This window comes from Lupinus angustifolius, unplaced genomic scaffold (genome assembly GCF_001865875.1).
Source record: "Lupinus angustifolius cultivar Tanjil unplaced genomic scaffold, LupAngTanjil_v1.0 Scaffold_151_37, whole genome shotgun sequence".
Classification (NCBI taxonomy): domain Eukaryota; kingdom Viridiplantae; phylum Streptophyta; class Magnoliopsida; order Fabales; family Fabaceae; genus Lupinus; species Lupinus angustifolius.
In genome coordinates this window covers 1-21,733 of record NW_017725997.1, presented here as the reverse complement: position 1 = coordinate 21,733, position 21,733 = coordinate 1, and the positions used below count along the sequence as shown (strand labels likewise).

Below are 21,733 nucleotides of genomic sequence, written 5' to 3'. Positions count from 1 at the left end.
AACTAAAGAATAAAAACCCCAAACTCAAATCCTACAATAAGATCAATGAATGCTTGGAAGAAGTTGCCCCTATGGAATCTCGAGGGTCCACCGAAGGAAATGATAACGCAGAAAGAAATATTTAATGCTTCTGATTTTAAATTATTTCTTAATAAAATAAATATAAAAATTAATAAAATATTTTCTCGTATACTGTAGTATTGGACTTTCACACGTCGGAGAAGATCTGAAGACACTTGCATTGTCATCGATCCATATCGTGATCAACTAGTACATGTTTGTAGAAAAGAGCGACAAACTGATTCTTAGATTTGCGGGAGTCTACTATGTTGAAGTCGTGATGTGACTATAGGTAAGATGAAGAAGAAGAGCAATAGGGAGGAGACGATGGAAATATATATTCTGCACTGTCAGCTATGTTTCACAATTTGGCTATCTACTTTACAACTTCATTTAGAGTTTGAACGTAAATGTGCCAATCTACACTACCTCATAGTAACAATTTAATAGGTGCTCATTTTTTGGGATTTAACTGCGTTTTCGAGCACTATATATCTGAGCATAGTAGAATGTCGGTATGATTCAATAGCACACACTGGGCGATGTTGTACGTGATACATACAACAACATCTCCTCTAGAGAGCTGATGAACACTATATTACACACTATTCAAAATCTTATTTTATCATTATTGATGATTCTTGGTGCCTAATTTACTTTGTTGACATGGTTTAGCATTTTAGACTTTATTAGACTATTATTCCTAAAATGAGTTAATTTGAGATTATTTAGCATGATTAAATCTATAATCATTTTCAGATCATATTTAGCACTAGGGATGTCAATATGGGCATTGCCCGCAAAAAAATACGGACAGGACATGGTATTTTTGCCTATTAGCCCATATTGCCTGGCCCGTTTGCCTGCTTTATTAGCGGGCATTTTAAACGGGCTCCGCGAGCATTACATTCAACACTTTAAAATTTTAATTTTGGCCCAGTGGCCCAAACTCCTTTACATTATTACATATTTACATATTTACATATTTACATATTTACATTTGCAATTTCTTTTATTTCACCCACCCACAGCCACAATGAGTCAATGACCGTGTTCTACAAAATGCATGCGGGCCGCCCATTAGCTCGTTAGCCCGTTTTAAAACGGGAAGGACATGACTTTTTGTCCGTTAACCAATTGCGGGCGCGGGCTAAACGTGTCGGGCGGCCCGTTTTGCCATGCCTATTTAGCACCAAGGACATTTCAGTCATTATAGAAGTGGATGATACGTGCCGAAGTGAATATTGTATTTTTAATTTTAGGAGTTTTTATTTGTAATTCTGTTTTTAGTTTTAGTCCCATTGTTTTAAGCCCATTTTCGATTTAGGAAAATTTTGGGGAGGAAATTCGGATTCCCATTCCATTTTATCATATTCCATTCCAACACTTGATATTTTTGTTTTACATTCCTTTGCTACGGTTTTCTTGTCGTTTTCCTTTTCTTCTTCCATTTCCACGAAAGGCTATATTTCTAGACTACATTTTTTTGGGAATGTATCACAACTCTTGAGGCTTTATTCTTAATGCATTTTCGGTTTCTTTTCTATTGGTTTCTTCTATCCTATTTCTGATTATGATTTGCTTAATTTCATTGTTTAGAAATAGGTTTTGTGAGTTGATCTTTGCTTAGTTGGTTAACTCTCTAGTGCATGAACGCTTAGTTTGTGTGAATTTGTTAATTGCTTCATGCTTATGCTAATGTTGCTTAGTTAGATGCTTAGGTTATGAGGCTTTGAATTGATTATCGCTTAGCTAATTGATTTTCAACAAATTAGAAAGTTAATGGTTAGAATATGAATTTGATCTTTTGAAATCGATGATTGAGTTGTGAATATACGAACCAAAGAGATTTATCCACTTTACTATACTGCTTAACTATTGTTTCTGAAATTGCTTTATGATCATACCACAAAATAACAAAACTCCCTCTATTTGCATGAGTATAAGGTGCTTGAACATTTGTTTGAAAGATAATCCTTGGGAAACGACCTAGGAGTCACTTCCTAGTAGTAGACTTCTAAATGTAATCAAAGAAGCAGAAAAGGATGAAAATGTAAAGGAAGAAGAAGGAGTTGTAAATAAGAAAGAATCAATAAGGGAGAATAATGACAAGAGGAAGAGTGATCTACCTCAATTGAAGGATCTCCCTTATCCCAATAAATCTTCTAAAAAAGATAAGGAAAGACAATAAACTAGGTTCATGGATTTATTCAAGAGCTTATAGATCAACATTCCCTTCATGCAAGCTACGGAACAAATGCCAACATATGCAAAGTTCATGAAGGATTTGTTGACAAAGAAAATGAAGTTTTCAGAAGAAACAGTAATAATGGAAGTTGGATGTAGTGCTATTATTCAGAAGTCTTTACCTGAGAAGACTAAATATCCAAGCAACTTTACAATACCGATCACTATAAGTGACCTATCTGTGGGAAGGTACTACTTGATTTGGGTGCTAGTATTAATCTGATGCTCATGTCCATGTTAAAAAGGATTGGGGATCTAGAGATAAAGCCTACTATAATGACTTTGCAACTCGCTGGCAGATCAGTGAAATACCCATATGGAGTTGTTGAAGATGTTTTTGTCAAGGTGGATAAATTGGTGTTCCCTATGGATTTCTTCATAATGGATATTAAATAGGACACTAAAGTTCCTCTAATTCTGGCCAGACCCGTCATGAAGACTGCTCGGGTGATCATTGATGTGGATGATGGTAAGTTGAAAGTGAGGGTACAAGATCAAGAAGTGAACTTTAATGTATTTGAGGCAATACAACATCCAAAGAATAAGCAACACGGCTTTAGAGTGGATGTCAATGAGGAATTGTACATGCTTGATGAAATTCACCTGAGTAGAAGTAATCCATTGGAAAAAAAGCTTTGAGAGGAGAAATTGAAGAAAGCAATACAGAGGAGAAAAAATATTATTGAGATATGTATGGCAGAGTTGGATGCATCCCGAGATGTCCATCTAGTCATAACCACACTGAGGAATTGGTCAAAGAGAAGGAAATTGAGGTTCCGAAGGTGGAGCTGAAACTGCTTCCTTCACATCTTAAATATGTGTTTTTGGAAGATAGAGGAATGAAACTGATCATAATCAGCATGACATTATCATATGCAGAAGAAAAACAACTTATTGATGCGATGAAGAAAAATACAGGGGCTATAGGTTGGGCATTGTCTGATTTGCATGGAATAAGTCCTTCCTACTGCATGCATAAAATTCATATGGAGCAAGATTATAGACCAGTAGCTCAACCTCGAAGAAGTCTTAATCTGATAATGAAGGAAGTTGTGAAAAAAGAGGTGATGAAACTATTAGATGCAAGGATGATTTATCCCATATCTGATAGCACATGGGTGAGCCTGGTTCAAGTGGTCCTGTAGAAGGGAGGAATGACTGTGGTAAAGAATGAGAAAAGTGAGTTGATTCCTACTAGAACAGTCACAGGTTAGCGGATGTGCATTGACGATAGAAAATTGAACTAGGCCACCCGGAAGGATCATTTTCCTCTATCATTCATGCCTAAGATGATTGAAAGGATTACTAGACAAGCATTCTACTACTTTTTGGATGGTTACTCAAGATACAATCAGATTAATGTGGATCCAGATGATCAAGAAAAGACAGCTTTCACATGTCCTTTTGACATCTTTGCATACAGGAAGATGTCATTCGGACTGTGCAATGCATCAGCCACATTCCAAAGGTGCATGTTAACTATCTTTTCTGATCTGGTGGAACATTGTATTGAAGTATTCATGGATAACTTTTTAGTCTTTGGGTCGTCATTTGAAGGTTGTTTAGAAAACTTGGACATCATGTTGAGGCGATGTGTGGAAACAAATTTGGTTTTGAATTGGGAGAAGTGTCACTTCATGGTGACTGAGGGAGTGGTCTTGGGGCACAAGATCTCTTCCTGTGGTATTAAAGTTGACAAATCAAAAATTGAGGTTATCAAGGAGCTCCCACCACCACCACTCAATGTCAAGGGAATCAGAAGTTTCCTTGGCCATGCTTTCTACAGACGTTTCATAAAGACTTTTCAAAAATTGCAAAACCACTCAGTAATCTACTTAACAAAGATACTATTTTTCAATTTGATGTTGAGTGTGCAAAAGTTTTTGAAACTCTAAAACAAAAACTCATATTTGCTCCTATCATAGTAGCCCCCGACTAACACTTAGATTTTGAACTAATGTGTGATACTAGTGATTATATCGTCGGGGCGGTACTCGGACAGAGAAAATTTAAGGTTTTCCATACCATACATTATGCTAGAAAGGTTCTAAATGGGGCACAAATCAATTATGCCACAACAGAAAAAGAACTGCTAGCAATTGTGTATGCCCTATGAAAGTTTAGATCCTACTTGATTGGATCCAAGGTTATAATTTTCTTGATCATGCTGCTATTAAATATTTGCTAACAAATTGGATTCCAAACCAAGATTGTCGCGATGGGTGTTATTATTGCAGGAATTTGACTTGGTGATCAAGGATAAAAAAGGAAGCGAGAATTGTGTAGAAAATCACCTATCAAGGTTGGTCAATCAATGGGTGACAGTGAGAGAAGCTGAAGTGGTGAAGGAGTTTCCAGATGAGAAGCTTCTCATGATTTAAGAAAGGCCATAGTTTGTTGATATGGCCAATTTTAAAGTTGTAGGGGTAATTCCCGAAGAGTTGAATTACATTAGAAGAAAACGTTTTTAAGAGATTCATGTCGGTACATTTGGGATGACCCTCATCTTTTTAAGACTGAGTCTGATGGATTGTTGAGGAGATGTGTATCAGCAGAATAAGCTAAAAGCATCCTATGGTATTGCCACAGCTCGCCATACGGAGGGCATTTTAATGGGGAGAGGACAGCTGTCAAAGTCCTCCAATTTGGCTTATACTGGCTTCTGTGTTCAAGGATGCACATTAGTATGCACAACAATGTAAAAACTGTCAGAGATCGGGCGGGATCTCCAAGAGAAATGAAATGCCATTGTCCAATATTTAGGAGATTGAAGTCTTTGATTGTTAGGGGTTAGACTTCATGGGACCATTTCCACCATCGCACTCACACTTATACATACTTGTGGCGGTGGATTATGTCACCAAGAGAAGGTCCTTCATCATTATGGCGTCCAACACAAGGTGGAATCACCCTACCATCCACAAACAAATGGACAAATGGAGGTATCAAATAGAAAGATTAAAAGGATCCCAGAGATAACAGTTTCAACAACAAGAAAAGATTGGCCTCTCAGATTGGATGATGCATTATATGCCTATAGGATGGCATTCAAGGACCCTACTAGATTATCCCCATATCAGCTAGTCTATGGAAAAGCATGTCATCTCCTGGTGGAGCTTGAACATAAGGCATTCTGAGCTCTTAAATTCCTTAATGTGGATCAGAAAACAGCCGGTGAGAAAAGGAAGCTGCAGTTGCAACAATTGGAAGAGATGAGGCTTGTTGCATATGAGTCCTCCAAGTTGTACAAGGAAAAGGTCAAAATGTACCACGAGCGGAAGATCCGTAAAAAATATTTCCAGTCGGGTCAAAGTGTGTTGCTGTTTAATTCCCGGATGAACCTATTTACAAGAAAACTCAAGTCAAAATGGTCAGGACCCTTCTTAGTTAAGGAAGTCAAATCGCATGGAGCGATCGAACTACAAGATCCAGCATCTCAGAGAAGCTGGATAGTCAATGGCCAAAGATTGAAACCCTACTTGGGTGGTGACGTCAAGCGGCTCACCACAATCATCAACTTGTAAAATGCTTAACAGAACAGATGTCGAGATAATGACGTTAAACAAGTGTTACCTGGAAGGCAATCCAGCTTTTATGTTTTTGTTTTGCTTTACTTTTTTGTTCAGTGTTGTTTTGTTGTATATAAATCATTGCATAAAGACTTGATGTACATAATGTGTGTGAGAGTGAGTGAAAAACAAAGAAAAAATTCTCTGCATAGGTTATTTTTCTGGGTTTTTAATGGGTATTTTTTGCCCAAGTGAGCCAGCCTCGCTCAAGCGACAAAATGGCCAAATTTGGGCCAATCTTGTTGCCTCACTCTCGCCCAGGCCAGTCTGTCTCGCTCAAGCGACACAAAGGCAAATTTGGGCCAATCTTGCTGCCTCACTCTCGCCCAGGCGAGAGGACCTCGCTCAAGCGAGGGAAGTAGGTCCAAAACCCTGAGATTCTTGCCTAGGCGAGCCTGTCTCGCTTAAGAAACAAAAGGCACATAACTCATTGCTCAGGTCTCGCCCAGGCGAGAGCCCCTCTCTCAAGCGAGATAACACGAGTCTATTTTTTGAAAAAAGGGGATAAGGGCCCCAACCCTTCATTCCCCCTTTCAAAAAACGAGTGTAGAAGACGAAAACCCTCCCCAAGAGCTCTCAAGCTTGTTTCTTCATCCAACCTGTGCACACACTCACTCATTCACCATGAACCAACAATTGTAAGTGTATCTTGGCTTTTATCCTCTCACTTCACTATGTGTTTGTACCCTTTTTCCTTTTGTGCATGTTTGGAACTTTGTTTGTCATTTAGGCACATTTAGGATTGACAATGGTATTATTGTGCTAGAGTATCATGATATATAACCATTTTCTTGTCATTTTTTGAAATGTCATGAGTGTTACTAAAAGGAAACCTAGGGTTTCTGATTTTGGATTGCAAATTTCATATCATGAACTTGGTACACTCATGTGTTCTTGTTGAGAAATGGTTAACTAAAAAGGAATGGTTGAATGATTGAAATGATTTAAGTTAAAGGGGTGAATGAATGGAATAGTTATGACCCTAATGTTCTTAAAGTGTAATAATTTGAATGGGAAAATGTTGAATTTTCCTTGTGCTTTGTTGGGCTTTGTTATTAATGGGTGCATTTCCTGTCCACTTGTAGGCGCATGAAAACAGTTGCTAAGAAGAAGCCCCCTCCTCCGAAGAATTTGAAAACAGGCACCAATAATAAAAGTGTGTTATCCTTCGAAAGACACAAATTTACCACTAAAGAGAGGGAGGAATGGTTCATCATCTTTCTCAACTAGGTGTTTGTACCTGAGAGGTGGGACCAGTTGGCTGCAAATAACTACTCACAGTTCACTCGACACCTAGAGAGACTAAAATGGTGGCCGTTAGCACCCCCTAATGAGAAATTTGATCCAGATGTAGTTAGGGAGTTTTATGCTAACGCATACCCATCGGAGGAGGATGGGGACATTTTCGAGCACAAGTCCTAGTTCAGAGGCAGGACCATCAGATATGACAGGGACACCATCAATGCCCTGTTGAAGGAGCCGTATGAGAAAATAGATGGCCGCCTCGATGAGTATTACCAGATGATGAAAGAGACCCGAACCCTTACTCATGGGTTCAACAATGATGAGACAGTTGCGCTTCTCTGCATTCCAAGGAGGTCATTTAGTACCAATAGTGATGGTCATCCCCTGCAGATCTACAAGAAGCATATGACCATAGTGGCCCAAATCTGCATGATTTTCTTGCTGCATAATATCATCCCGAATAGCGATATGTCTTCTTTACCCCTGTATGATTGTTATCTCATTTTCAGCATTTTGGAGGGTTTACAGATTGACGTGGCAGTGATAATTGCCAACGAAATTTACAAGACTACAACAAAAAGGGGCAAGAAAGGGACTATGAGCTTCCCCTTATTGATTACAACATTGTGTGCTCAACAGAGAGTGCAAGTCAACCGAACTGAAAAGATAAAATTGTTTATAACTATGCATTATGTCCAGCAGAATTGCAAAGAGGATGCTATTAACCAAGAGGGGTCGAGACAATCACAATCAACACAACAACAACCACCACTCCAACCCCAGCAAGAACCAATGCAACAACAGGAACCACCCCAAGATCTCACCTGTCAGCAGCACTTTCAGAGGCTCACACTTCATCTATAGCATATTGAGCTGCAAAATGACATTTTGCGCCAAGACCAGATGCATCAGTAGCAAGGCCTATATGTTGTGTCTCAGGTTTAGTATCTGGTAACCAATTCTGGATGAGCCTGGAAGACTTCACTAAAAGGTTTCCATGGCCTGGGGTCAAGCCTACCTTTCCGGATAAGGCAAGAGCTTCTGGAGCTGCTGAGGATAATGATGATGATATTGAAGAGGGCGAGGATTCTGTGTGTGGTTTGATGTCGAAGATAGAGTTCAAGATTACGAGTCACTCTAGTAAAATCTAGATCTTATTCACTATGCAAATGTTCAAGTCGCATGACACCTTTGTTTATGCATAATCTTATTGAGACCATAAAAATTCTCGAAAATCGTTTTTTAATTTAAGTGGAGGATTGTTGGAACTTGGTTTATTGAAAATCATTAGTGGAAACTTTTGGATGTGAAATCTAAAAAACTCTCAAAGTCTCACATAAAAGAGTTTTGAAAAAAATAACTCACAAGTCTCACATTGGAGAGATGAGGAACTTGGAAAAATCTCATGTTATAAATAGAGGCATTCTCACCTCATTATAACTCGTCCCAAGTTGAATGCGCTTTCATTCAACTTTTTCTCTCTCCTCATATTTTACGTCGATGTATTTCCGATAAACTTCTCCCCTTTCTTTCCGTGGCACTAAGAATTGACACAAACAGCCAAATTGTGAGAATTTCGAGAACTGACACTGGTAGTCAGTTTTGAGAGAAAAGAATGAGCACATGTAGCAAACTATATGCATTTTGAGAACTGACACTAGTAGTCAGTATTGTGGAAAAAGAATTGGCACAGATAACTATATTGTGGGCATTTCGAGAACTAACACTAGTAGTTACATTATGGGAAAAGAATTGACACTGGTAGCCATATTGGTGGGTGTATTCGAGATCGGTTCTTATAGTGCAATAAGAATTCGATAACAAAGATCTGGGCTATTTTATCCTAGGGACGGCGTGGTTGATAGTCTGCTTGCACAATTTGGGCAGTGCAAGTATATAAATTAGGGGGTTTGTGTAGGTGTAGAAAAGTGAGGGGAGGTTTGTGTTATTTTGCTAAAACTCAGGGACTGTCAGTGTAGTTTACTCTTTTGTAAAATTGTCACTGCATCGGAAATAGGAGTAACACATGTGTTTTTAACAATGCGAATGTATGAGTAACATGTGTGTTCTTAGAAATGCAAATGCACGGATAATATGTGTTTGTAACTATTAAAATGCATGGGTCACATGTTTGTTCTTAACAATACGAATGTATGAGTAATATGTGTACTTAACCATGTGAATATACGAGTAACATGTGAATGCACATGTAATATGTGTTCCTAACCATGTGGCAAAAAATATCACGCATGTAAATACACAGTTAACTTGTTAGTTATCACTTAAAAAGATGTAATATATAATTAAATTAAAATTCATGAGGAAAATTGTGATTTATGAAATTTCTTATTATCTCGCCGAGTATCATTAATATATATCCTCCTCACAAGTTTTTCAAAATGTGATTAAGAGCAACCATAATGGTGCAACTCTTTTTTCGTTCTTAAATGGGTATCATTGATTATTTTATATTTGTTTACATTTTAATAACTTAAGCAAGTCAAATTAAAATCACCTCTAATAATGCAACTCTATTTCATTATTATCTTGACCAAATATACTCACATTTATATTTTTCTTGTAACAATTTTTTCTCTATTTTTTAAGAATGTTATTTATTTAGCTTATTGTGGAGAAACAAAAAACAAGAACTCCAATGGTAAATTTGAACAAAAAACGTGCTTATTTCAGAATAATTTTTTGTTACAACTCTAATAAGTATTATGTTGTCTGTTGCTTACTCTATATCGTTGTTTTCTGTTTGGTGCAACTAACAGTCACCATAGCACAGACCCAGAATATAATAATAAGAGAATAGAAAAACAAAACAAACACTCTTCAATTTGCAATTCCCAATTTCAAATTAAAATACTCTTCTACCTGATCCCTAATGGCAACAGCCACTGATTCCAACGTCACTCTTCTATTCATTCTCTGCGTTTCATCTTTCTTAACTTCTCATCATAATCTTTATTTATTTGTTTTGTTTTTGTTTTTTAGGAGAAAGAGAAAATCGTTCCCGTTTCCTCTAAAATCGCGGTGTGTTATGAATTTTTTGTTTTAATAAATGATAAAACATAATCAATGATTGAAACACTTAGTTTAATTTTTTAAAATTTTGTTAGCAGGAACTAAATGAATCAAGATCGGAGCTTCTAGGGAGAATTCAGAGTTTGAAACAGGTTACATTTCTTCAAATCTACATTACTGTTAGAGTATTAGTTATTACTAATCTTTCTTTTCCTATTTTAAGAAACTTTTAATTTAATCGTAATTTTATATACCAACAAAATAGGTATTTTTCTTTATTTTTTTAAATATTATAAAATTATAATCTTAGCCTCATTTAATATTGTTGATTAATTAATGGGTAGTTTAAATGACCTAATAGGACAGATGTTGATTTAGTGGTTAAAGGTCCCACGTAAATTAGGCAAAACCACCAAGATTTGATAATGACATTTTTTGAAACGAGCAGGCACGCTGGAAAAATTAGTTCTTTATCTACAGGTTGACTTAATCATCTTGTTTATACCAAAAGAGAAATGAACAGATGATGTTTTATAATAAGAGAGGGGAAATCATTTTCATTTGCACGCAGTCACTCGCTAAATTTAGTTGGTGAGTATTGATGTGTGTGTTTTCATAGGATTTGCAAGGTTGGAGATCGAAGTTAGACACAAAAGTGAAGGTCTATTGTGATGTAAGTGGTGAACATTATTTTTTATTTGATGAAGATATGTTATATTATTTTGAAGAAAACAATCAATTTGCTTCCTTTATTTATTTTAGTTAATGATGCTGTACTTGTTAGCTGTTTCTTTTATTGCATCTTCTCAAGTATCATTAGAGTCTGTTTGAGTTGAGTTTTGGAAGGAAAGTAACGGAAAGGGAAGGCTTAGTCATGTAAATATATTTCAGGACTCCGAAGTCATTCTCTTCCCTCTGTTAACTCCAAAAACTAACTTGTAAATGGACACTTAGTGTGCACATAAAATAGTCTGTCATACAAATCAATTCTTTGTATCATGGATTTCTTGCTTTTAATGACTTCTGTTAGAAGAATACCTTGTGCTTATTTGCATGTATGGACTCAAACATCAATACCTGTTTATATGGTTATGTTGGATTCAGTGTATTAAATTACATTCTACAACCGCAATTGCGGTTTCGACAGTCTCTACAACCACAAATCAATTATTTGAATGTAAACGCAACCTAACCGAATCGCAATCACAATTTAAGACACTAGCTGAATCTTCCCAGTAAACATTTTCATGTGTGATTATATGGTGAATTAGGGATGCATTAGTCTACATTTCCATAGATCGTGAATTAGGGATTGAGATCAATAAGTTGTACGAATTAGCCTACATTTCCATTTTTACATCAAATCTCCTATATTTTTGCATGGAGAGTTAATTCCATAAGGTATTTCTTATGCCAAACCTATTGTGTCAGAATTAACTCCATAAGCCTTTACATTTATGTTTGTTATCTTCATACTGACCAAGCTGCATTTAATTTGCCAACAGTTCGAACTGTCAAGACTTTTTTGGGCATGGCTGTTTTTATAAATAGGAAGGATCAAATTACTTTAGCGAATCAATATGCTTATAAGAAGAGTTCCTTGATTTGGGTGGGCGCGAGAAACTACAAGTGAGTGCAACCTTGAGTGCCACTAACAATTGGTGTATATATTTCCGATAGTCTATGTTCTAGTGTTCTACAATATCTTATACAACACATTTTTATGATATATAAGAACAACCAAGTCTTTATCTCATTAGGCGGAGTCGGCTAACACTCTTTTATAACATGATATAAAGAAATCTTCAGTTTTGCAACATCAGCTGTAAACTGTTCATTCTCATATACACAATGCAGTTTCCATTTTCCTCATTACTCATGTAGCACTCTTGATCTCCCTTTCTTATTTCGTTGTAGTCTTTTACTCTCTGCCTCCCATATTTGTGTGTTGCTCTCCTCTTATTTTAAAACTCCCAATTTGTATAGTAATCCAATTTATTTCTACTTTTAGCTGTGTTTAGTTCAAGAAAAAACCCTTACCCATGCTAACTAATGTACCAAATGCACATTGGTTCCCTGAGCTTCTTCTAATGCACATTGCTAATTGCTTCTCTTTCACCTCTGTCAGGCCTAAGAAATACTTGCTGAGTTTAGACAACAATAGGATTTATCAAGTTGGCAAAAGATTGTATGATTTTCGTATACAAGTACTAAAAGGGGAAGTTAAATTGACAGACACAGTAAAGATAATGCATTTATGGTAAATAGATCCAAAACTTTCAAATTAAAATGTTGTATAGCACTATAGCCTAAATTATCATATCATTCAGGGAAAGGTACTTGCTGCAATCCTTCACAATCAACTAGTGCACGCATAAATACTTATTACAAAAGCATTTGAATGGGTGCATAGTAAGTCTGTCTTGTTTAACACCATAGTAAAAGTATGAGTTCATCAAATCCCGGGTCGTTGAAACAAAACCAGGGGAATTTACCAGCTAACCTACTGATACTACATTCAGGATAGTGAGCTTTTATAGAGTTCTTACTTCCTAAAGTAAATATTTTTCCTAGGTCTTCGGTATGGCCATATGGGTGCAGGACAATTGTAAAGATGACATATGTGCTTTGTTTTTCTTGCACACATTGTCCTGGAATAACAAAATGCATTTACTCTGCAAGGAATGATGCAGTAAGATAGAGGTAAGCACACTGCATATTGTGTGTCATATAATAGCTGCATATCCGGTATGGAGGTGGGTACTTCATGTATCTTGTATCATATCCTCCTTAATAAGCTTGTGCAGAGTAAGATTTAGGCATCCTTGTGTTATAGAAGGATATGATAAAGGGCGGCCCATTGCACGAGGCTCCCACTTAGTGGGGTCTGGGGAGGATAGATGTATGCAGTCTTACCCCTATAAGCAGATAGGTTGTTTCCAAGAGGATAAGGCAGGATATGGTTAAAAAAAGTTGATAAACTCTTGACTCTCCATTACACAAAATAAATTGAGAGTCCTTGGGCCATGGCTCATTTATATTTTATTCTCACTTGTGTTATAATGCATATTTCAGATAGGGTTCATATGTCATTCATAATGTGTAAATGTGGTCATAACTTGTTTCTTGTTTGTTTTCGGTTATTATGATAGCTGTCTTGTTGGACTCTTGATGCATTAAATTTTGTTCATGCAGGAGCTGTCAGAACTTAAGAAAACACTTAATGTTGAAGTGGAGCAACTTAGAACAGTAAGTGTGATTTTAGATTTTTCCTCATCTGCACTATTTCAAATCAAATTTGCTGTATGAAGTTTCTTATAAACTCAAAACTAGGAATTTGAAGATCTGAGGACCACCCTTCAGCAGCAACAACAAGATGTTACTGCCAGCTTAAGAAACTTGGGGGTAAGTCTTTGAGACAAATATTTCATTCTACAATTTCTGCGGTTACCCTTGAAATTTTCTTCCCAATTTATGTTGCACATCAATTATTAAATTTGCTAACACCAATGAATATGCCTTGCAGCTTCAGGAGGTCTTAGATGTCAAGCAAGCTCGGTGGCAGGAGACTAAGATTGAAGAAATTGTTCAGGAAGGGCAGCAGGTGTTACCCGAAGATGAAGAACATAATGGCAAAGTAACTGAAAATTAAATGTGCTCTACTTAGAAATTGTTATACAGTTCACTACGAATGTTACCAATCAGATTTCCACTATTGATTTGGAATACATTCATTTAATTTTAACTTATTTGTGCATTGTCGATGGTGAGAATTTGGCTGCGATCATTAGTCTAAGAACATGTAATAATTTACCGTACTTCGGAGTATTTACCCTTAGAGAAGCTGAATGACTGTGTAATATTAGCTCTAGGTACGTTGTGTTTGATGAGTATTTTTGGGAACAATATGGACTAAAATCAATCAATAGTAAATTTTGTTCTTGCCCTTAGTATCTCTTCACTTATGCTTTCATTTACTAATACTTGCTAATAGATTGAACTAGACTTTGCCTAAATAAATATAGATTTGCTTGTTATTTGTTGGCCTCAATCTGATTTGTTGAGTTTTTTTTTGTTTGGCTTAATCCATTTAACACATTCTTTTTTTTCTACTACCAAGATTATTTGCTCAATTTTAAGGGTAAGAAATTAATTCTTGTCTCTCCCAACAATTGTTACTCTCAATAATTAAATTCTTAACCTTTTAGTCATCCTCAAAATCTAGTGTAACTATTTTTAACTCCTAAAACTCCAATTGTATCTTCCCTCTTATAACTCCCTCTCATATCTCATACTAATTTCTAAAATCTTATAAGAAGTCTAAAAAAATTCATGTTGAAAGTTGAAAAACTTCAAACAATAAATATTCATTTTAACATGTTTTTTCAATCTTACAAATTTTATCCCTCAAAAACTGGAACACCCAAAATGGTTCACAATTTTTTTTAAATGTAAGTGACATTAGTTTTTATCAAGCTTCGCAAAACTTACTAAAAATTACCAATTTGATCCATATTTACAATTTCTTAGGACTATTTTGAATTTTCCAATTTTTGAAAAACCAAACAATAAGACATAAAAAAATAAAATGAGTATTTCCTCAAATCAACTTGTTTAAAACAAAACAAAGATACCTATTAGAAACCAAAAAAAACTTATTGGAGAATAATAGTTTTACCTTTAATTTAAATTGGTGCGGTGAAACCATTTCAACGTAGATTCACTTTTCGTTTAGTGAAATTTTTATCCTACACTTGCGTGGGAATCTTTGGATTGGGATATAGACAATATAAAATTGTATTTCCATCCACACCCCTCTCCCTTTCTACTACACCTTTCCATTGTATTAAATTGAAGACTACATTACCAAGCAATGATGGCATGACATCAGACCACAATGATGCAGCTGACATTGGTCCTCAACATTGCCATGATAAACCATATTTGGTCCACATCAAAATCAAAAATATTATTGTATGCATCAAACAACTTAAAACATTGCTTCAATTGTTAAAGTTGTCACAGCACATTAATCACATTAACTACCAGCACCATCTGAACACCCTTAAACAACACATTCAGCTGACTAGTAAACCAAATAAGACTACAAAAAGATCACAATAAGATAAATCTAAGGTTGAAAGATGAGAAACAAACAAACATTTTTCAAGTGCACTGTCAAAAAAGCAACATCCTTTGAAGGTAACTAGAGGAAATCCAAAACAAGCATTGCATAACTCAGATAATAATACTCAAATATCTTGATACATGATATATTATCATGCATATCTATTGTTGCTTAACTTCGACCTTCTTTTTTGTCCACAAGCGATCCAGCGCACTGTCAGCATCACCCTGAAAATATAAAATTAAAACATAAATCATGAGCTAAGAAATGCAAATTATCAAGGTGCATCAATGAAAACATCAAGGTATATTTCAAGCTGCTGGAAGAGACTGAAATATAATATCTTAAACAATTTTCTAACATAACATAGAAACAACCCCAAACCATAATACCCCACAATATACTTTGTTTTTAATCATATTACTCAATCTCAGCTATTGCAAAAAAGTAAAAGGAAAGGTTAGAGATACAAAATCATTAAAGAATATCACATACCAATCAAATCAAGAACTTGTTGATAGGAAACACTCAATAGTTCGAAACTAAGATGTCATGTTGTGATTTAAATTGCAGATGGCATCACGTGACACAGCCACAACGTTACAATTATGGTTACCGCTGCAATATTGAGGTTGCAGTGACCGCCAAAATATTGAGATTGTGGTTGTGGTGACCATCACAACCACGTCACACCGCCAATTACAGTGTGACACTTAATCACAATGATGCAGCAGTATCAGTATGCAACACAATCCTATCAGACCACATCAAATTCAAAAATATTTTTTAATTACAAAATAATTCACATCCCAAAAACAGCGATCCAACATTACCACGATCACAGTTTGACACAAATTCAAATATTAATCAAGATACCATACTCCCCTCATTCTAAAATCCAAGGGAAATTGGAATCATTTATAAAACTAATAATGTAACTAATCTAAATTTAAGGGAAATCGATGTAAAAGATAGTTCAAGTGATTATTAATTAACCAAAACTAAGATGTAAAGTTCATAAGAATAAAGACCTGGGCACGAATGTAACCACTGAGAGCAAAGGTGGAGAAATTTCCATTGTAGACACCACTCTCATCCAAATGGCCAACGTTGATCTGAACAGAAGCATGGTCCTTTGAAGTTATCAATCTGTTTGTGGCAGAGCTGCAACATATTTACCAATCAGTTCAGACTCCACAATAAAAGGTGAAAGCTGTGTTCCGCAGTGGAAAACAGACATCAAAATTTGTCAAATCTCTAAGATATGGAATATGCCGAAAACTCAATTCCAAAAAAATTAAAAACAGTGCGTACCACTTCCTGGGAATGTAGAGCTCAGTAATTTGTCCTTCTTCGTTCTGCATCTTGATAGTGAGTTTTGAATACCGTGTTTTCTTTTTCAAAAACCTGAATAAGGAAATAATAGAATAATTATCTCTTGGACTATGATTAAAAATGTAAACAAATATTCCAAATAAAAAAAAAAGAGAAAGAGATAATGGAAAAAGCGGAGAGAGAAAGAGAACGCACTAGAAGGAGCGGCGAGAGAAAGAGAACGTGAGGATTCAGGAAGAGTAATTAGACAGAGAGAGAGAGAGGTATTTTTCATAAATCCAAGAAACCCTAGTTTCTTTCCAGATTGGACCGGGCTTTCAATGTAAATTGCTTACAGGATTTAAGGCCTTAAACTTTGGGCCCAAATAAGTTTATCTATATTAATTCTTGTATTAGATAAAACTATATGTGACTATGTTATATCTAAATTATGGAAAGTAGTTCTTCCTTTTTAGGTAAATAAAGACTCTATGCACATCTAGAAAGGAGTTGAGTAAGTGTGAGGTTATTGTATTACATCAATTGTCAAACAATATCAAATAGTTGATTTTCAAACAAGAACAATCACTTAATTACAATTATAATTGATTACATAAAAATTTGTATCAATTAAGTTCATTTAAATGATTGATGATTGATTAAGTTGACATGATAATCTGTTGATTAATAATTTAATATTCATCAATTAACAACAATAGATGAATCAAGAATGAAACTTCTACTATCTATATAAGAAAAGAAAAGGTTATTGAAAATATTAAAGTAGACACTCTATATTTGTGACAAATGTACAAAGCGAAGGTTATTTTTTGTCAATTTGAAGGATTGTTGTAATTACAAAATTAGACACTATTCATGTGTGATAAGTGTACAAAGTAAATGGTTTTTTGTAAAATTGATGGATTGTTGAAATTCCTAAAGTAGACACCCTTCCTTTGGATATATTTGACAAATGACTTTCAAATTCTCAAAAGTAGTCTTCTTCTTCACATTATCTCTACTCAAATTACACATTATTTTTCATTTTTTTTCTTCAGATTTTGTTCAACAAATCTTCTTTCTCATTCTAAATCAACTCAAATGTATCATTTATATTCTTTTCATTTTTTAATTCTTCCTTTTCAAATGTTAAAGCAACTCAAAAATATGATATTATGGTCTTTTTATTTTTACTTCATCATTCTCATAACTATTTTTTTTTTCAATGGTTTATCTTCAACTGTCAAACCAACTCAGATGTATGATTTTATGTCCTTCTCATTTTTTCTTTGTTGGTAGATATAATTGGTTTATTATATCAGTTAAACATGTACATTATTTTACTCACACAATATTCTTTATCCCCAGAGTTAAAAAATTTCAACTTCTTCAACTTTCCAATCACTTACACCAACCAGGTATCACTAGATAATATTTTTTGCCTTCTACAAAAAAAATTCATTTTCCTCATATGACATTTGTTAAAATATTTTTCCCTATGTGAATATTTTTCTAAAGCAGAAAATAATAATTGGTCATGTTCTTTGTTTCGCCATTTGCAGAAGAGAAACCTCACATACCCAAATACAACGATTAGAGGTTATATTCACTTTCTGAGTAAGAATAGTGTCTTTAATTTTATTATGTGTTTGTCTTTTTTCATTCAAAGTTAATTTTTTTAGTATCTGAATATGTCAACCTTATATTGGTAAGAATAATCTTTAATCTTTTCTCTTCTCATCATAAATAATTTGTCATGTTTAATTGTTGAACATATATATTCTATCTAAATGTGATAATCAATTTATTTGATTTATATTTTGATTAAATTATTTATGATTCCCTAATTTTAAGCAATCCTAATTATGGATATAATTAGCACAATTATATATAATAAATTTGTGAAATATATTTATATATAATTTCATTTATTCTATTTTGTTTGAATTTATGGATGAGTTACAAAAATAGAATATAAATTTGTATAATTATAACTAATAACTTTGCAGAATATTAATTGAGTAATACTCACTCATTAATATTTTACATCATTCCCAATAATTTGTTTAAATTTAGAAACGTTCAAAAAATTTCCACCAGTTACAAAAATGACATTATACATAATTAATCAATTAGTAATTACACTTTAGAATATGATATTATTAGGCATGATTGCTTTTGAATGCATTTTATTCCGTTATCGAAAAATTAGACAATGGTTTCCCACAATTAATTTTGTGATTTGATGTTTCATTATGTTTTTGGATTGAATTTCTCTTTAATATTTAATAGGATGTAATAATTAAAATATTAAAGCAATTTGATTTGGTTGTGATAATCAATTGATTTATATTTTGATTAAATTATTTATGATTTCCTAATTTCAAGCAATGCTCATTATGAATATAAATTTGTAGAATTATAAATAATAAATTTATGGAATGTTAATATTTAATTCAATTTATATTGTATTTTGTTTGAATTTATGGACGAGATACAAAAATGGAATATAAATTTGTCGAATTATAATTAATAAATTTATGGAATATTAATTGAGTAATATCTATTAAGCTATAATTTGTCTTGATTCATTGAATAGCATAACATGTATAATTAATTGAGCATATTACGCAGTTACTTTAAAATTGGAAACTTAATGCACAACTATAATTATATTAATGAAGAAATAATTAAATAATTCTATTTATAATGACATAAAAAAATAGAAAAATTCAAATTTTTGGAGCAGTTACAAAAATGATATTATGCAAAATTAATCAATCAAGTTAAACGGTAAAATATATTAAGATGGTGATATATCATATTAATTCCATAATGTATATGATTTATTGAGCATATTACACAATTACTTTAACATTGAAAACTTAATATATAGTTATAATTGTATTTACTAAATAAACATTTAAATAATTCTATTTTTTATGTTGTGAAGAACTAGAATAGTTCAAATTGTTTGGTTCAGATAAAAAAATAGAATAATTGACAATTAATTAACTAAACTAAATTGTTAAATATAATAATTAACTTTATATTCATTAAATAAATAAATGTATACGATTAGTTGGCAAGCAATCTGTACAATTATGATTCATATATAGCGGATGAATCATATATATCATTGACCATTATAGGACAATAACAATAATTATACAAAATTATAAATTTGTTTTTCCTTAATCAATATCTATATCTTTATTTCCTACATTATTGGATTTATGGATCAGTTACAAAAATGACATTATACACAATTAATCAATTGATAGTTACACTTTAGAATCTGAAATTATTAGGCGTGATTGTCTTTGAATGCCTTTTATTCCGTTATCAAAAAATTAAACAATGGTTCCCCACAATTAATTTTGTGATTTGATTTTTTATTGTGTTTTTGGATTAAATTTCTCTTTAATCTTTAATAGGATGTAACAATCAAAATATTAAAGCAATTTAATTTGGTTGTGATAATCAATTGATTTATATTTTGATTAAATTATTTATGATTTCCTAATTTTGAGCAATGCTCATTATGAATATAAATTTGCATAATTATAAATAATAAATTTAGGGAATGTTAATATTTAATTCAATTTATATTCTATTTTGTTTGAATTTATGGACGAGTTATAAAAATGGAATTTAAATTTGTCGAATTATAATTAATAAATTTATGGAATATTAATTGAGTAATATCTATTAAGCTATAATTGATTCATTGAATACCATAACATATGATATAACACATTAATTTCATAATGTATGTGATTTATTGAGCATATTACAGAATTACTTTAACAATGAAAATTTAACACATAGTTACAACTGTAATTACTAAAGGGACATTTAAATAATTCTATTTTTTATGTCGTAAAGAACTAGAATAGTTCAAATTTTTTGGTCCAGATAAAAAAATAGAATTATTTAAAATTAATAATTAAATTGTTAAATATAATAATTAATTTTATACTAATCAAATAAATAAATGTATACGATTAGTTGGCAAGTAATCTGTACAATTATGATTTGTATATAGGGATGAATCATAATATATCATTGACCATTATAGGACAATAATTATACAAAATTATAAATTTGTTTTTCCTTAATCAATATCTATACCTATATCCTTATTTCCTACATTGTTGGATTTTTCAAATTCTATCTTATTTTTTAGTTGAATTAATTTTTACAATTTTATTTTTGAAACCGTTGAAAAATCTATTACATGGGTTTCGTATAATGCAATGCGTAAAAAATAAGGCATAATATTGATATTAAAATTAATTTTAATCATTATATATGATTATAGGAATTCAAAATATTAAAACATCAAATCCATATTATAAAAAAATAATAAACCTCAATCTAAAATGAAGATAATAATATTCTTATTTGTATTAAAATTAATGAAAAATAATATTTTTGATTTGATTTAATTGGGAATGAAAGTGCAAAGCGTCAAGGATTGTATTAGCAATATTTTGCCTATGTTTTGATGAAGACAAGGAGTTAATTAAAGCTTGAAGATGACTCAATAATCAATATACCTAGGGCTCAAGTGGTGACTTATTAGACTTAGGTTATAATTCTTTATTATTTTTTAGAAGTCTAAGATGTTTGTCATAGATATTGAGTCTAGGTTAGGTAAACCTAGGTGTGAGTCTCACAAGACTTAATAAAGTAACTAATCCACTAAAATGAGATATCATCTAGTTTATTATATGTTCATGCATATCATACATGTTATATGTGCATATTAGGCATAATATAATTGCTAAAACATGTATAGGAGTTAAGCATAACATATGAGTATTTTGCCTTTTGAATCACGTGTTTTAACATGTTGGTTAATCGATTACGGTTAATCGGTTAACGTAGTGATTTAATCGATTAACTCAACTGTTTTCTATTTTAATAATGTTACACTAGTTAATCGATTAACCCCATGGCTTAATCGATTAACGTGTCTGTTTTCTGCTGTTTCAACTGCATAACTGAAAAAATCGTTTTAGATGCAAAATCTATTTTGTATAAATTCTAGCAAATTGCAGAAATGGCTAAGAGCGAAAAACACAGAGAAAAAAGAATTGATCATCATTGTTAGAAACTATTAGAGAGTGTTGCA

At 33.0% G+C, this 21,733-nt stretch overlaps 2 protein-coding genes across 2 annotated transcripts; one reads left to right on the top strand and one right to left on the bottom strand.

Annotated features, from left to right (window-relative positions):
- The first annotated feature begins 9,886 nt into the window (after positions 1 to 9,886).
- On the top strand, positions 9,887 to 14,104 carry LOC109340270. Its single transcript, XM_019577920.1, has 7 exons — positions 9,887 to 10,035; positions 10,122 to 10,160; positions 10,250 to 10,303; positions 10,771 to 10,824; positions 13,347 to 13,400; positions 13,485 to 13,556; positions 13,678 to 14,104. Exons 1-7 carry the CDS (start codon positions 10,012 to 10,014, stop codon positions 13,801 to 13,803), a joined length of 423 nt encoding a protein of 140 aa, XP_019433465.1. The 5' UTR covers positions 9,887 to 10,011; the 3' UTR covers positions 13,804 to 14,104.
- A 1,152-nt stretch (positions 14,105 to 15,256) lies between these two features.
- Positions 15,257 to 16,895, bottom strand: LOC109340268 (40S ribosomal protein S21). Its single transcript, XM_019577914.1, has 4 exons — positions 16,810 to 16,895; positions 16,594 to 16,686; positions 16,311 to 16,443; positions 15,257 to 15,506 (listed from the first exon to the last, which is right to left on the bottom strand). Exons 2-4 carry the CDS (start codon positions 16,641 to 16,643, stop codon positions 15,441 to 15,443), a joined length of 249 nt encoding a protein of 82 aa, XP_019433459.1. The 5' UTR covers positions 16,644 to 16,686; positions 16,810 to 16,895; the 3' UTR covers positions 15,257 to 15,440.
- Between the last annotated feature and the right edge of the window lie 4,838 nt (positions 16,896 to 21,733).

Coding starts and splice junctions, on each gene's coding strand:
- LOC109340270 (XM_019577920.1), top strand. CDS start 10,012: ATGGCAACAGCCACTGATTCCAAC. Junction 13,401..13,484: donor AAGTGGAGCAACTTAGAACA/GTAAGTGTGATT, acceptor ACTCAAAACTAG/GAATTTGAAGATCTGAGGAC. Junction 13,557..13,677: donor CCAGCTTAAGAAACTTGGGG/GTAAGTCTTTGA, acceptor TATGCCTTGCAG/CTTCAGGAGGTCTTAGATGT.
- LOC109340268 (XM_019577914.1), bottom strand. CDS start 16,643: ATGCAGAACGAAGAAGGACAAATTACTGAGCTCTACATTCCCAGGAAG. Junction 16,444..16,593: donor CTCTACATTCCCAGGAAGTG/GTACGCACTGTT, acceptor AATATGTTGCAG/CTCTGCCACAAACAGATTGA. Junction 15,507..16,310: donor GTGGTTACATTCGTGCCCAG/GTCTTTATTCTT, acceptor TTATATTTTCAG/GGTGATGCTGACAGTGCGCT.